General features: G+C 43.6%; 1 protein-coding gene across 5 annotated transcripts in view; it reads right to left on the bottom strand.

Annotated features, from left to right (window-relative positions):
• Positions 1-1,334: 1,334 nt before the first annotated feature.
• Positions 1,335-15,681, bottom strand: part of XCR1 (X-C motif chemokine receptor 1) — a 315,914-nt gene continuing 301,567 nt past the window's right edge. For 2 of the 5 annotated variants that reach the window (XM_043886843.1, XM_043886842.1), the window contains one exon: positions 1,335-3,454. In XM_043886843.1, coding sequence (XP_043742778.1) covers positions 2,436-3,437 — 1,002 coding nt within the window. In that variant the 5' untranslated portion in view covers positions 3,438-3,454 and the 3' untranslated portion in view covers positions 1,335-2,435. Of the gene's footprint in view, positions 3,455-8,451; positions 8,681-15,681 lie in introns of those variants that run through there. The other 3 variants (XM_043886844.1, XM_043886847.1, XM_043886845.1) reach the window with 3 other exon arrangements.

The raw sequence follows: 15,681 nt of genomic DNA, 5'->3' as shown, positions 1-15,681 counted from the left end.
CTGCATTGGCAGGCAGATTCAACAAGCATGTGTTGAATGCCTGCTGAGTGCAAAGTCTTGCTCAGGGGACTGTGGAAGTCTCTGGAATTCCCATTTTCAAGGAGTTGGAGCCAAATGTTCTTGACTGGGGTGCATGTCAGAATCACCTAGGGAGCTTTTCCAAACGCCCTACTCCAGAATGAATCAGGCTCACAGGTTGGGATCAGGTCTGTGGGATAGGGGAAAGCTTAGAGGGTGGTTTTCATCTATGTCCTTTGATGTGAAGCTCTGGGTTATTGTAAGAAACAGGCAGTGTACCACTAAATAAAAAGGATGGGCAAGGTAAGCCACTGCCACAGACAGAGATAAGCAGTGTGCTCTGAGAGTGGAGACTAGCAAAGAAAAGTTAGTACTGATAAAGAAGCAGGCTGGGGCAAACAAGGTGGAATGTGTCACAGGGTCCTGGCCGCCCCGAAGCACATCAGAAGGCGGACGGCAGCTGTCACTCTTTTCCCACACCCAGTACAGTGACAGGACACCAGGGCCCTGCTTGGCAGGTGCAGGGCCAGGTTCCTGCCATCTGGGAGTTTGCAGTGTGATGGGGCAGGGAGATCAGACATCCACGGGTGCAACTACAAGACACTGGAAGGTGACAAATGCTATTTCAGAGGGGACAAGCAGAGTGCCTGGGCACCACAGAGACTCTTCTCCTAATGTACAGGTTGTGGGTGCCTTCCTGAAGGTGTTGGTGCTTCAGTTAGGGGCTGCAGGTTAAGGAGTAGAAGGCCCAGCATGACAGAGGACCAGAGGAGACTGGGAGAAGGGTGTCTGGAAAAGGACCAGTGTGGTCTTTTGTGGTTGGGTTCTAGGCTGCTTGGGGGTGAAGATTTATGTTGGATCAAAATCAGATGTAAGAGTTGGAACATAAAGAAGACTGAGGGCCGAAGAATTGATGGTTTTGAACTGTGGTTCTGGAGAAGACTCTCGAGAGTCCCTTGGACTGCAAGGAAATCAAACCAGTCAATCCTAAAAGAAATCAACCCTGAATATTCACTGGAAGGACTGATGCTGAAGCTGAAGCTCTGATACTCTGGCCACGTGATGCAAAGAGCTGACTCATTGGAAAAGACCCTGATGCTGGGAAAGACTGAGGACAGAAGGAGAAAGGGATGACAGAGAATGAGATGGTTGGATGGCATCACTGACTCAATGAACCTGAGTCTGAACAAATTCCAAGAGGTAGTGAAGGAGGGGGAAGCCTGGTATGCTGTAATCCATGGGGTCGCAAAGAGTTGGACACAACTTAGCAACTGAACAACAACAAAAATTAGAAAGAATGGAAAAGTTAGTTGACACCAGATTGAAGGGGCCTTTATTTACATGCAGATAAAGCCTATGGTATTTGGGCTTTATTTGAACATAACGTGAGGGTTTTGAAGTGCCATGATATCAATGCAGAGGACACTGGAGGGGAAAGAAATGAGCAGCAGGAAGATGCTGAGGATATGAGGCTGTTTGGGGAGGAAGCAACAGGCATGTGAGAGATACTGGGAAGGTAACATCAACAGGACTTGGCCGTGGGCATAGAGGAAAGGAAATGCAGGGCTCCAAGATAACCCAGCTCGTGGGGGAAGCTGGCAGCAGCAACCAGGAGCAGGAGAACACTTTAGGTGGAACGTGATGAATCAGAAACGTCAGCTCAATATCCACTTGGAGAGGAGGAGGTGTTGGAGGAATCTTCACCCTGGATGCCTTCAGCAAAGTGGGTGTTTAGTTATCTGGGCCGTCAGAGCTCAACTGTTGGCACCTGGAGGTTAGCATCTGCATCTCATTCATTTTTATAGCTTCCACGTAAATGCCTGCAGAAGGTGGAACTTACTGCATTCATTCTTTCAATAAAAGATTTACAGACTAAATATTCAAGTGCCACTTCATGTGCTAGAAACTGGAGCTATGGTACAGAGCACATCTCCGGTCCAGCTGTGGGAATTCAGAATCCAGATTTCACTCTGACTGTGCTTGTTTGCAGGTGTGATCACTTCTACAGACAGTCCCATCCGGAGCCACCACCTCCAACACTGGGGGACAGTCCTACAGTCAGGGAGGGAACACCGTCTCGCCAGCAGCCTAGAGCTGCACAACTGAATTCCAGACCCTCATCAAGTCCTGAAGGATGCTCCTTTCCCGGAAGCCTTTCATATTTGAGAGTCTCCTGACCTGAGCAAAGATGAGAAATCCGTGTCTGAATGAAGGAATAAAGGAGAAAAGAGTTCCTCAGAATCTAAGAAGCATTTTTCTGGATGGCAATGTAAGATTTCCAGGTGGGGAACTTCTCCACAGAAGAGGGGGCCCACAGGACCCCCTGGTGTAACGTATCGCTGTCATCCCCCAGCTGCAGCTGTAGCGTTTCCCAGCCACATGCCCTCTCCCTCCTTCCTGCCCCACCAAACTCCCCTTCAATAGAAGGAGATGCCCTCGTAGGTGAAGGCACCTGGGGGGTGAGGTGACGGAGGAAGGCTGGGCGCCTGCTGCCGGCAGAGCCAGAAGCGCCGGAGCAGACTTTTGAGGTGCCTGCGGAACTTGACCCCGACGAAGACGTAGAGCACTGGGTTGAAGCAGCAGTGGGAGAAGGCAATGTTGCGGCAGATGAGCAGGGCGTAATCCAGCTGCTGGCTGACCTCGCAGCTCTGAATGACCCCCAGTTTCAACAGTGTCTGCAGGAACAGGATCAGGTTGTAGGGAGCCCAGCTGAGGAAGTACGCCGCCACGATGGTGAAGATGAGCCTCACGGTCCGGTGGCGCCGCTTGGACCGCGAGCGGAACAGGGTCCTGAGGATCTCCACGTAGCAGAACAGGATGACCCCCACGGACAGCAGGAAGATGACATTGTGCTGGTAGACGGAGGCGAGGAACCACTCGAGTTCGGCATAGTCACAGCCCGAAGGGAACACCTTGTGGGAGATGGCGTCGGGGACGGAGGACAGGATGCTGGCCGCCCAGATGGCGGCGGTCACCAGCACACGGCGCTGGAGGGTGTGGACGCGCAGGGACGAGATGGGACTCACCACCGACAGGTAGCGATGGATGGTCATGATGGTCAGGAAGGAGATGCTGCTGTAGAGGCTGATGGAGAAGACCATGTTGAGGAGCTTGCACAGGACATCTCCCAGCACCCAGCCCCAGTGGTACCCCGAGATCCACACGGGCAGCAAGCAGGAGAACACCAGGTCTGAGAGGCACAGGTTGAGGATGAAGACGTTGGTGAGGGACTCCAGGCTCTCATACTTCACCAAGACCCACAGCACCAGGCTGTTGCCCGCCATGCTGAGAAAGAACACCAGGCAGTAGAGGACGGTGGTGCTGACCGTGGCGAAGACGAAGGTCCTCTTCTCACACAGAAAGCTCTGAGGGTCATACTCATACGAGGTGGTGGACTCTGGGATGTCTGAGGGCTCCATCTAGACGCTGAGAGCATCTGAAGTGACAGAGACATGGAGTTCAAAGCCATGTGGTTAGGCTAGAGAGCAACAGGACCCAAGGTACAAAAGGATGTGATCCATGGTCCAGCTACTGGTTGGTGAACTTTATCATGAAATTAGGAACTTTTGAGTAGCACTAAGGTAGTCCAGTGTCCCAGGAGGTGTAATAGAAAGACAGTGGAACTGGATATCAAAATTCAGTTCAGTTCAGTTGCTCAGTCATGTCCGACTCTTTGCGACCCCATGAACCGCAGCACGCCAGGCCTCCCAGTCCATCACGAACTCCTGGAGTCCACCCAAACTCATGTCCATTGAGTTGGTGGTGCCATCTAACCATTTCATCCTCTGTCATCCCCTTCTCCTCCTGCCTTCAATCTTTCCCAACACCAGGGTCTTTTCAAATGAGTCAGCTCTTCACATCAGGTGGCCAAAATATTGGAGAAACACTTGAGATCAAATGTAGGACTCAATATTGTGTTCTTGGACAAGCTTTTTAATCTTTATGAACCTTAAGTCCTTATCTACAAAGCAGGGCTAATGATCCCAGAGTCATTCCTTCATTTATTCAACAAATACCTAGTGAGCATTTACCAATCCTACTTGCCTTCCTGTCTCCTCTCCCTCTGTCCCTCCCTTCCTTCCTTCTTCTGCTCCTTCCTTTCCTTCCTCACTCCCAGAAAGCACAGAAATCCTGAGAGCAGGATTGTTTCAGGACACTTGCGGTCTCCTGGAACCAGTCAAAAAAGAGAAGACACAAACGAAACAAACATCTGTTTCATGTAAATCTACTTATGAAAACTAAGATCATGGCATCTGGTCCCATCACTTCATGGGAAATAGATGGGGAAACAGTGGAAACAGTGTCAGACTTTATTTTTTTGGGCTCCAAAACCACTGCAGATGGTGATTGCAGCCATGAAATTAAAAGATGCTTACTCCTTGGAAGGAAAGTTATGACCAACCTGGATAGCACATTAAAAAGCAGAGACATTACTTTGCCAACAAAGGTCCATCTGGTCAAGGCTATGGTTTTTCCAGTGGTCATGTATGGATGTGAGAGTTGGACTGTGAAGAAAGCTGAGCGCCGAAAAATTGATGCTTTTGAACTGTGGTGTTGGAGAAGACTCTTGAGAGTCCCTTGGACTGCAAGGAGATCCAACCAGTCCATCCTGAAGGAGATCAGTCCTGGGTGTTCATTGGAAGGACTGACGCTGAAGCTGAAACTCCAATACTTTGGCCACCTCATGTGAAGAGTTGACTCACTGGAAAAGATCCTGATGCTGGGAGGGATTGGGGGCAGGAGGAGAAGGGGACGACAGAAGATGAGATGGCTGGATGGCATCACTGACTCGATGGACATGAGTTTGAGTAAACTCTGGAAGTTGGTGATGGACAGGGAGGCCTGGCGTGCTGCAATTCATGGAGTCGCAAAGAGTCGGACACAACTGAGTGACTGAGTGACTGAACTGAACTGAATTATGTAATAATCTCAAGACTTCAATGAATATTGAGAATCTGGGAGATCAGATCCCCACTAACACAGGATTAACTCCCAAAGCAGAACGCTTCATCATCCAGGAGTTTGGTTTATAGAATATCTTATGAGCAAGTGGAAATAACCTGTGTCCAATAGAAGGTGAGTGGCTAAGAAAACATACAGGCAAGTTGACTCAGTCCTCTGTGTTAGTGAGATTTTAGAAACAGTGAGACTAGAAAGCCAAGGAGACAGAAGAAAGCGGTTGAGGAGCTGGAAGTTTCCCTGAGAGAGGCAGCGGAGGCGGCAGGGCCTCAGAGAGGGCTGGGGGACTTGGATGAAGCGGCTGCCCGGAACAGTATACTGTAAGAGCTCTCGGCACCCGCTCCGTGCCAGGCACTGTGCTGACTCGCAGCACTCATCTGCTCCCTCCATCCTGCAGCACTCTCTCACAAGATGGGACCATTTCCACTTTACAGAAGAGGAAACCAGCTCAGACTGGTAAAACAACCTTCTCAATGTTACAAAGTCAGGAAACAGCAAGGAAGGCCAACATTAGAACCTTGTATGTCCTTGTATTTTGAGGAGAAAAGCTGGAGGAATAGTTTCCCATTTTCCAGTTTGGGATAGGAGGACTAATAAGGAAGGGAGGGAGTCTCAAAATTTATCCTATTTTAGGTAGGTAAGTCAATTTGCCTCTTGAAACACCCAAGTGAAGATAACCGAAATTATTAAGATGGTTGTTTTGTTTTGTATTCTTTTAATATATAGCGGGGATACATATAGTTTTGCATGTTTACTGTCCACTTTTGGTTCTTATTTTGAAAGTACTTATGGATTTTATTTATTTTTCTACTTGAGATAATATTGTTTTCCTTCTGGATTTTAAGAGCCCTTTACTTAAACTGGTCAACCCGTTCTGCTTTTAATCATGTCTCATGGTCTTATTTTTTTGACATTTAGAAATTGAGTGCTTACATTTTAAAGAAGAATTTATCTGACTCAATACAACAGTCCATAATGATCAGTGACAGACACAAGGCACTATGATAGATGTTGGATTTTAGGGTGTGAACATAACAGTTTCTATCTATAAGAAGTTTACAGTTTCCTGACAAGTTGAAGTGGAGTTATTTTGGGATGGGAGTTTGTTAAGCACACTTCCTGTCATGCAAAGCCCAAGTTGGTAATTTGGAAAAAGTTTTAAAAGCGGTACTAAAACATAGAAAAAGCAAGAGAATTCCAGAAAAACATCTACTTCTGCTTTATTGACTATGCCAAATCCTTTGACTGTGTGGATCACTACAAACTGTGGAACATTCTTAAAGAGATGGGAATATCAGACCACCTTACCTACCTCCTGAGAAATCTATATGCAGGTCAAGAAGCAACAGTTAGAACTGGACATGGAACAATGGACTGGTTCCAAATTGGGAAAGGAGTATGTCAAGGCTGTATATTGTTACCCTACTTATTTAACTTACATGCAGGGCATATCATGTGAAATGGCTGACTGGATGAACTTCAAGCTGGAATCAAGATTGCCAGGAGAAATAGAACCTCAGATACGCAGATGACACCACTCTAATGGCAGATAGTGATGAGGAACTTAAGAGTCTCTTGATGACAGTCAAAGAGGAGAGGGAAAAAGCTGGTTTAAAATTCCACATTAAAAAAACTAAGATCATGGCACCCATCACTTCATGGCAAGTAGAAGGGGGAACAATGAAAAGTGACATTTTATTTTCTTGGCTTCAAAATCACTGCAGATGGTGACTGCAGCCATGAAATTAAAAGACACTTACTCCTTGGAAGGAAACTTGACCTAGACAACATATTAAGACAAACCTAGACAGCATATTAAAAAGCAGAGACATTACTTTGTCAACAAAGGTCCATATAGTCAAAGCTATGGTTATTCCAGTAGTCATGCACAGATGTGAGAGTTGTATCATAAAGAAAGCTGAGCACTGAAGAATTGATGTTTTTGAACTGTAGTGTTGGAGAAGACTCTTGAGAGTTTCTTGGACTGCAAGGAGATCCAACCAGTCAACCCTAAAGGAAATCAGTCCTGAATATTCATTGGAAGGACTGATGCTGGAGCTGAAACTCCAATACTTTGGTCACCTGATGCAAAGAACAAACTCATTGGCAAAGACTCTGATGCTGGGAAAGATTGGAGGAGAAGGGGACAATAAAGGATGAGATGGTTGGATGGCATCACCAACTTGATGGACATGAGTTTGAGCAAGTTCTGAGAACTGGTGGTAGACAGGGAAGCCTGGAGTACAGCAGTCCATGGGGTCACAAAGAGTTGGACATAACTGAGCAAATGAACTGAACTGAACTGAAAACTCTAGCTAGACTGAGAACAAAAGGAGAAAACACAAATTGTCAATAGCAGGTATGAAAGAATGGTTATTGCTACAAGTCTTACAAACTTTAAAAGAACAACAAAGAAATATGATCAATTTTAACCAATTCAACAAAATATATGAAATAGAAAGACTTCTTTAAAAATTCAACCTACTAGAACTGACATGAAATGATATGACATAATCCTTCCTTTATTACAGAAGCTTTTGTCAATTCTAAAAAAACTAAGAAACTATTCTACAAAGAAAACTTCAGAACCAGATTTTTCTAGTGCATTCTGTCAAACAGAAGGAAGAAATAACACTGATCTTATACAAACTATCTGAAATACAGGATGGAATAGTTCTCAAATTGTTTTATGAGACCAACATAACCTTGATACCAAAACCAGACAAAAATTACAGTAAAAGGAAACTATAGACTAATATTTCTCGTGAAAACAGACATAAAAATCCTTAACCAAATATTAGCAAATCAAATCCATCAATATATTTTAAAAGGTTAATACATCATGACCTAGTGTTTATCCCAAAAGTATGAAATTGGTTTAAAATTTGAAACTCAATCAATTTAAGTGACCATAGTAAGATGAAACTATATGATCCTTTTTGACAAATACAGAAGAGCATCTGACAAAACTCAACAACAATTCATGATATAAACTCAGCAAACTAGAAATAAAAGGGATATCAGGCACCTACCAAAAAAAATCATTCCATGTTTTGTTGGTTATTAATACATTTACTCAAGTTTTCAGAGGTGCTCCTGGTCTGGGCCTGGTGGGCCTTGGGCACAGAAAGGAGAATGGTGCCAAACCCCAAGCTTCTCAGAGTTGCATTCTAGGGGATCCCCACTTCAATTCTAACAGAGCAACTTTAGCTTTCTGGTCCAGAGTACAACTTGGATTGAGAAATATAGCTCTAAATTATTCAAACACTAATAATATGTAATGCCTTACATAAAGATTTATAAACAAACACCTCCCCTTTCTTTAGCACAAGGAAAAGTAAAGGATTATGTATGACAGTCCTACTCAAAGCATGGTCTACTGACATGCTTTGCAGCATTGCAGATTTTTGGGAAAACCCAGATTCAGGGAATCAGAGCCTCTGGACGGAGGACTCAGGAATCTGCATTATTTACCTGGTCTCCAGGTGCTTCTGATACCTACCCAGCATTGAAGAATTCCAGCTATCGGCTATTAAAAGCAGAGGAAAACATACGTTTGAAATGGTTGTAAAGGAACTCACCTATATCTGCACCTCTGTACACGCGTCTTAAGGCAGAAATGGTGCTTCTCTGTTCCTTATTTTGCGCAAAGAAACTGAGACACCTCAGTAGGCTAGAGGAAGGTGGTGGTGGCATTCGATTGCTAAGTCACGTCCAACTCTTTGTGACCCTATAGACTGCAGCACACCAGGCTTCCCTGTCCTTCACTATCTCTTGGAGTTTGCTCAAACTCATGTCCATTTGAATGGGTGATGCTATTCAACCATCTCAGCATTAGGCTCTTTCCCAGAATCAGAATCTTTTCCAATGAATCTTTTCTTAAGTTGTTGACTTAGGGGTCATCTGAGCCCCTCAGTTCTACCAAGGACAGATACAAGTAATTTTGGAGTTAGGGATCTTAAAAGATAATGTGTTTTTTAAAGTGGTATTTTAAATTTTATCAAAAATTATATTTGGGACTTCCCTAGTGGTCCAGTGGTTAAGAATCCACCCGCCAATGCAGGGGACCCAGGTTCAATCCCTGGTTCAAGAAGAAATTCCACATGCCACAGAGCCACTAAGCCCTTGTACCACAATTACTGAGCCCGAATCCCACAACTAATGAGCCCAAGGCACCACAACAACTGAAGCCGTCGCATCCTAGAGCTTGTGCTCTGCAACAAGAGAAGCCACTGCAATGAGAGGCCTGTGTACTGCAACGAATAGTCCCCACTTGCCACAACTACAGAAAGCCCGCACTCAGCAACAATGATTCACTGCAGCCAAAAATAAACAAAAATAGCTAAATGCTTAAAATTAAATTAATGTATAAATATCAGTAATGCATGATTATTATTATTTTAGATTGAAATAATTCATGTAACATAAAGTTTACCACTTTAAACTGTAGAGTTCAGTGGGTTTTGGCATACTCAGTGCTGTACACCACCGTTACTATCCAATTCAGAACATTTCCATCACCCCCAAGAGAAATTCATGCTTGTTTGCCAGCAGTCAATCTTACTCCCTAGTTCCCTCCATCTCTTGGCAACCACTGGTCTACTTTCCGTCTCCATGGTTTGCCTATTCTAGAAATTTCATGTGAGTTGAGTCATATAATATGTGATTCTTTTTGTGTCTGGATACTTTCATTCAGCACAATATTTGCAGGGTTCATCCATGTTGCAGCATGGGTCAGTACTTCATGCCTCCTTATGAATGAATACTATTCCATTGTATGGATAAACCACATTTCAACCAGTTGTCAATTGAATGACATTTGGATTGTTTCCACTCTTTGGATGTGATGGAAAAGGCTGCTCTGAACATTCATTTGTAAGTTTCTGTATGCATATAATTTTTTTCAGTTCTCTTGGGTATTTACCTAGGAGCAGGATTGTTTGGTGAACAATTGTTTGAGGAACTGATAAATTGTCTTCCACAGAGCTGCTTCAATTTTTTTTTTTCCCAACAGTAATGTATGAAGGCTCCAATTTTGCAGTCTTTCTCTGCAAAAACATGATCCTATCATGTACACTGATTTATCCTTTTTTCATTTAACACAACAGCATGAAAGTCTTTCTAAGCCTATCTTATTTTTTCCCATGGCTAGAAAGTGTTCCACTGCATTATTGTGTTAGGCTTTGCTTCTTTTCCTTTCAATGGACATCCACTTTGCATTCAATTTTTAAAATTATCAGAATGCTGCAAGGATTATAATACATATACTTTTAATGTACTGGTATTGAATTTTTGTAGGATGGATTACTAGAAGCGATGCATTTCTGGATCATAGAGAATGTGCATTTTACATTTTGGTAAGTATTGTTAAAGTGCTGCACTCAATATGCCAGCATATTTGGAAAACTCAGCAGTGGACACAGGACTGGAAAGATCAGTTTTTCCAACTCCAAAGAAAGGCAATGCCAAAGAATGTTCAAACTACCACACAATTGCACACATCTCACACACTAGCAAAGTAATGCTCAAAATTCTCCAAGCCAGGCTTCAACAATATGTGAACCATGAACTTTCAGACGTTCCAGCTGGATTTAGAAAAGGCAGAGGAACCAGAGACCAATTTGCCAACATCCACTGGATCATCAAAAGAGCAAGAGAGTTCCAGAAAAACATCTACTTCTGCTTTATTGACTACGCCAAATCCTTTGACTGTGTGGATCACAATAAACTGTGGAAAATCCTTCTAAGAGATGGGAATACCAGACCACCTTACCTGCCTCTTGAGAAATCTGTGTGCAGGTCAGGAAGAAACAGTTAGAACCGGACATGGAACAACAGATTGGTTCCAAATTGGGAAAGGAGTACTTCAAGGCTATATATTGTCAGCCTATGCAGAGTACATCATGTGAAATGCCGGGCAGGATGAAGTTTAAGCTGGAATCAAGATTGCCAGGAGAAATAGCAATAATCTCAGATATACAGATGACACTATATTTATGGCAGAAAGCAAAGAACTAAAGAGCCTCTTCATGAAAGTGAAAGAGGAAGTGTGAAAAAGTTGGCTTAAAGTTCAACATTCAGAAAACTAAGATCATGGCATCTGGCCCCATCACTTCATGGCAAATAGATGGGGAAACAGTGTAAACAATGACAGATTTTATTTTCTTGGGCTCCAAAATCACTGCAGATGTTGACTGCAGCCATAAAGTTAAAAGATGCTTGCTCCTTGGAAGAAAAGTTATGACCAACGTGGACAGCATATTAAAAAGCAGAGACACTACTTTGCCAACAAAGGTCCATCTAGTCAAAGTCATGGTTTTTCCAGTAGTCATGTATGGATGTAAGCTGAGCACTGAAGAATTGATGCTTTTGAACTGTGGTGTTGGAGAAGACTCTTGAGAGTCCCTTGAACTGCGAGGAGATCAAACCAGTCCATCCTAAAGAAAATCAGCCCTGAATATTCATTGGAAGGACTGATGCTGAAGCTGAAACTCCAATACTTTGGCCACCTGATGCAAAGAACTGACTCATTTGAAAAGACCCTGATGCTGGGAAAGATTGAAGGCCCGAGGAGAAGGGGATGACAGAACATGAGATGGTTGGATGGCATCACTGACTCGATGGACATGAGTTTGAGTAAACTCTGGGAGATGGTGATGGCCAAGGAAGCCTGGCATGCTGCAGTCCATGGAGTCGGAAAGAGTCAGACACAACTGAGCGACTGAAGTGAACTGAAGTATTGCCAAAATACCATTTATGACCTCTAAAATGGTTGTATTTATTTACATTTCCACAATAGTGTACACCTAGTCAAAATCAGGTGTTACTAACTTTAAAAACTTTGGTCAGTCTGAAAGGATACTTGTAATGTTACTAGTTTAAAAAAATTTGTCAGTCTGAAAGGATATTTGTAATATTATGTTGTTTTGATTCAAATTTTGCTGTTTTGAGTTAGAAATTTTCTCTACAAATTTACTCTCCCAGTTGTGTGTCTGTGTGTGTGTGTGTGTGTATGTGTATGCATGTCTGTATTAATAACTGCTCTTTGCCAAGGCAGGTAGTTACTGAAAGGACTCATACGGCAAGTGTTTAACAAATGTCTGTTCCCTAAATATGAAGACACAATTTGAAAGTATCATTTCATTTTTCCTCACATTTGCTTTCATTATGAAAGAATTTCATGCTCTAGCCTTAAACAGAAAGTTCTAAAACACTGGTTGGGCTGGACACAGATGTAATTGAGTTTCGGCCTCATACAGACTCAACATACAGAAGGGGAAGTTCAGTTCTGGGTGAAGCACAAAGTAGATAGAGGTCTGGTTATCACAGTTAAGGTCTGGATCCCTCTGTGGGGAAGTGGGATTCAGGGCAGAGATCAGCATCAGAGGTCTCTGGCATCAGCATCAGAGTGCAGCTCTTCGTGGGAATGAACTGCTTTTAATAAGAGAACTGCTGACTCTAGATCCCCAGGGTCTCATGACCTAATTGGACCAAATCCAGGGAGAGGGATAGTTGTTTCAGTCTCAGCCCCATGCACATGAGAACAGGCAGAGGCACATGAAAGGTCTTGCAGTTTTAGGAGCCCTTAGAGAGAGCATCCTGGCTTCAGTGGGATTCATAGGGCCCAGGAGGGAGGAGGCCAACAGCACCCAGAAGCCCCCCACCTCTCTGCTGGAACATCTAGCCTCTGGCTGAGGGGGTTCCAATGAGGACACTGGCACTAGCATTTGATCTGGGCCGCGGAATGATGGAGCTAGCTCACCACCCTGCCTTTTATTTTTAGGAATTTTGTGAACTGGCTGCTGTCACATTGGTGGCTTGAAATCAACCATGGTGGAAATATTGACACCTTGGAATCTCATCAGTCAGTGAGTTCAGTCGCTCAGTCATGTCTGACTCTTTGCGGCCCCATGGACTGCAGCACGCCAGGCCTCCCTGTCTATCACCAACTCCTGGAGTTTACCCAAACTCATGTCCATTGAGTCGGTGATGCCATCCAACCATCTCATGTTCTGTTGTCCCCTTCTCCTCGGGCCTTCAATCTTTCCCAGCATCAGGGTCTTTTCAAATGAGTCAGTTCTTTGCATCAGGTGGCCAAAGTATTGGAGTTTCAGCTTCAGCATCAGTCCTTCCAATGAATATTCAGGGCTGATTTCCTTTAGGATGGACTGGTTTGATCTCCTCGCAGTCCAAGGGACTCTCAAGAGTCTTCTCCAACACCACAGCTCAAAGGCATCAATTCTTCAGTGCTCAGCTTTCTTTATAGTTCAACTCTCACACATCCATACATGACTACTGGGAAAACCATACCTTTGACCAGAAGGACCTTTGTTGGCAAAGTAGTGTCTCTGCTTTTTAATATGCTGTCTAGGTCCAAGGAGTAAGCGCCTTTTAATTTCACGGCTGCAGTCACCACCTGCAGTGATTTTGGAGCCCCCCAAAATAAAGTCTCTCACTGTTTCCATTGTTTCCCCATCTATTTGCCATGAAGTGATGGGACTAGATGCCATGATCCTAGTTTTCTGAATGTTGAGCTTTAAGCCAACTTTTTCACTCTCTTCTTTTACTTTCATGAAGAGGCTCTTTAGTTCTTCTTTGCTTTCTGCCATAAGGGTGGTGTCATCTGCCTATCTGAGGTTATTGATATTTCTCTCGGCAATCTTGATTCCACCTTGTGCTTCATCCAGCCTGGCATTTCACATGATGTACTCTGAATATAAGTTAAATAAGGAGGGTGACAATATACAGCCTTGACGTACTCCTTCCCCTATTTGGAACCAGTCTGTTCCATGTCCAGTCCTAACTTGCTTCCTGACCTGCATACAGATTTCTCAAGAGGCAGGTCAGGTGGTCTGGTATTCCCATCTCTTTAAGGATTTTCCACAGTTTGTTGTGATCCACACAGTCAAACGATTTGAAGCAGTCAATAAAGCAGAAATAGATGTTTTTCTGGAATGCTCTTGCTTTTTCGATGATCCAACAGATGTTGGCAAATCGATCTGTGGTTCCTCTGCCTTTTCTAAATCAAGCTTGAACATTTGGAAGTTCACAGTTCACGTACTGTTGAAGCCTGGCTTGGAGAATTTTGAGCATTACTTTACTAGCGTGTGAGATACGTGAAATTGTGCAGTAGTCAGAGCATTCTTTGGCATTACCTTTCTTTGGGACTGGAATGAAAACTGACCTTTTCCAGTCCTGTGGCCACTGCTGAGTTTTCTGAATTTGCTGGCATATTATGTGCAGCACTTTCACAGCATCATCTTTTAGGATTTGAAGTAGCTCAACTGGAATTCCATCACTTCCACTAGCTTTGTTTGTGTGATGCTTCCTAAGGCCCACTTGATTTCATATTCCAGGGTATGTGGCTCTGGGTGAGTGATCACACCATCATGATTATCTGGGTCATTAAGATCTTTTTCATATAGTTCTTCTGTGTATTCTTGCCACTTCTTAATAGCTTCTGCTTCTGTTAGGTCCATACCATTTTTGTCCTTTATTGTGCCCATCTTTCTTGCATGAAATATTCCCTTGGTATCTCTAATTTTCTTGAAGAGATCTCTAGTCATTCCCATTCTATTGTTTTCCTCTATTTCTTTGCATTGATCACTGAGGAAGGCTTTCTTATCTCTCCTTGCTGTTCTTTGGAACTCTGCATTCAAATGAGTATATCTTTCCTTTTCCCCATTGCCTTTTGCTTCTTTTCTTTTCACAGCTATTTGTAAGGCCTCCTCAGACAACGATTTTGCCTTTTTGCATTTCTTTTTCTTGGGGATGGTCTTGGTCCCTGCCTCCTGTACAAAGTCATGAGCCTCCATGCATAGTTCTTCAGGCACTCTATCAGATCTAATCCCTTGAATCTATTTGTCGCTTCCACTGTATAACCATAAGGGATTTGATTTTAGTCATACCTGATTGGTCTAGTGGTTTTCCCCACTTTCTTCAATGTAAGTCTGAACTTGGCAATAAGGAGCTCATGATTTGAGCCACAGTCAGCTCCCAGTCTTGCTTTTGCTCACTGTAGAGAGTTTCTCAATCTTTGGCTGCAAAGAGTATAATCAATCTGATTTCGGTATTGATCATCTGGTGATGTCCATGTGTAGAGTCTTCTCTTGTGTTTTTGGAAAAGTGTATTTGCTATGACCAGTGCATTCTCTTGGCAAAACTCTATTATCCTTTGCCCTGCTTCATTCTGTACTCCAAGGCCAAATTTGCCTGTTACTCCAGGTATTTCATGACTTCCTACTTTTGCATTCCAGTCCCCTATAATGAAAAGGACATCTTTTTTGGGTGTTAGTTCTAGAAGGTCTTGTAGGTCTTCATAGAACCATCCAACTTCAGCTTCTTCAGCATTACTGGTCGGGGCATAGAGTTGGATTACTGTGATACTGAATAGTTTTCCTTGGAAACGAACAGAGATCATTCTGTCATTTTTGAGACTGCATTCAAGTACTGCTTTTTGGACTCTTTTATTGACTATGATGGCTACTTCATTTCTTCTAAGGGATTCTTGCCCACAGTAGTAGGTATGACGGCCTCCTGAGTTAAATTCACCCGTTCCAGTCCATTTTAGTTCACTGATTCCTAAAATGTCAACGTTTACTCTTGCCAGCTCCTGCTTGACCACTTCCAATTTGCCTTGATTCACGGACCTAACATTCCAGGTTCCTATGCAATATTGCTCTTTACAGCATTGGACTTTGCTTC

This window comes from Cervus elaphus, chromosome 24 (genome assembly GCF_910594005.1).
Source record: "Cervus elaphus chromosome 24, mCerEla1.1, whole genome shotgun sequence".
NCBI classification, from domain to species: Eukaryota; Metazoa; Chordata; class Mammalia; order Artiodactyla; family Cervidae; genus Cervus; species Cervus elaphus.
Note: the sequence above shows the minus strand (reverse complement) of the source record. Positions and strands in the feature narration are given on the sequence as shown.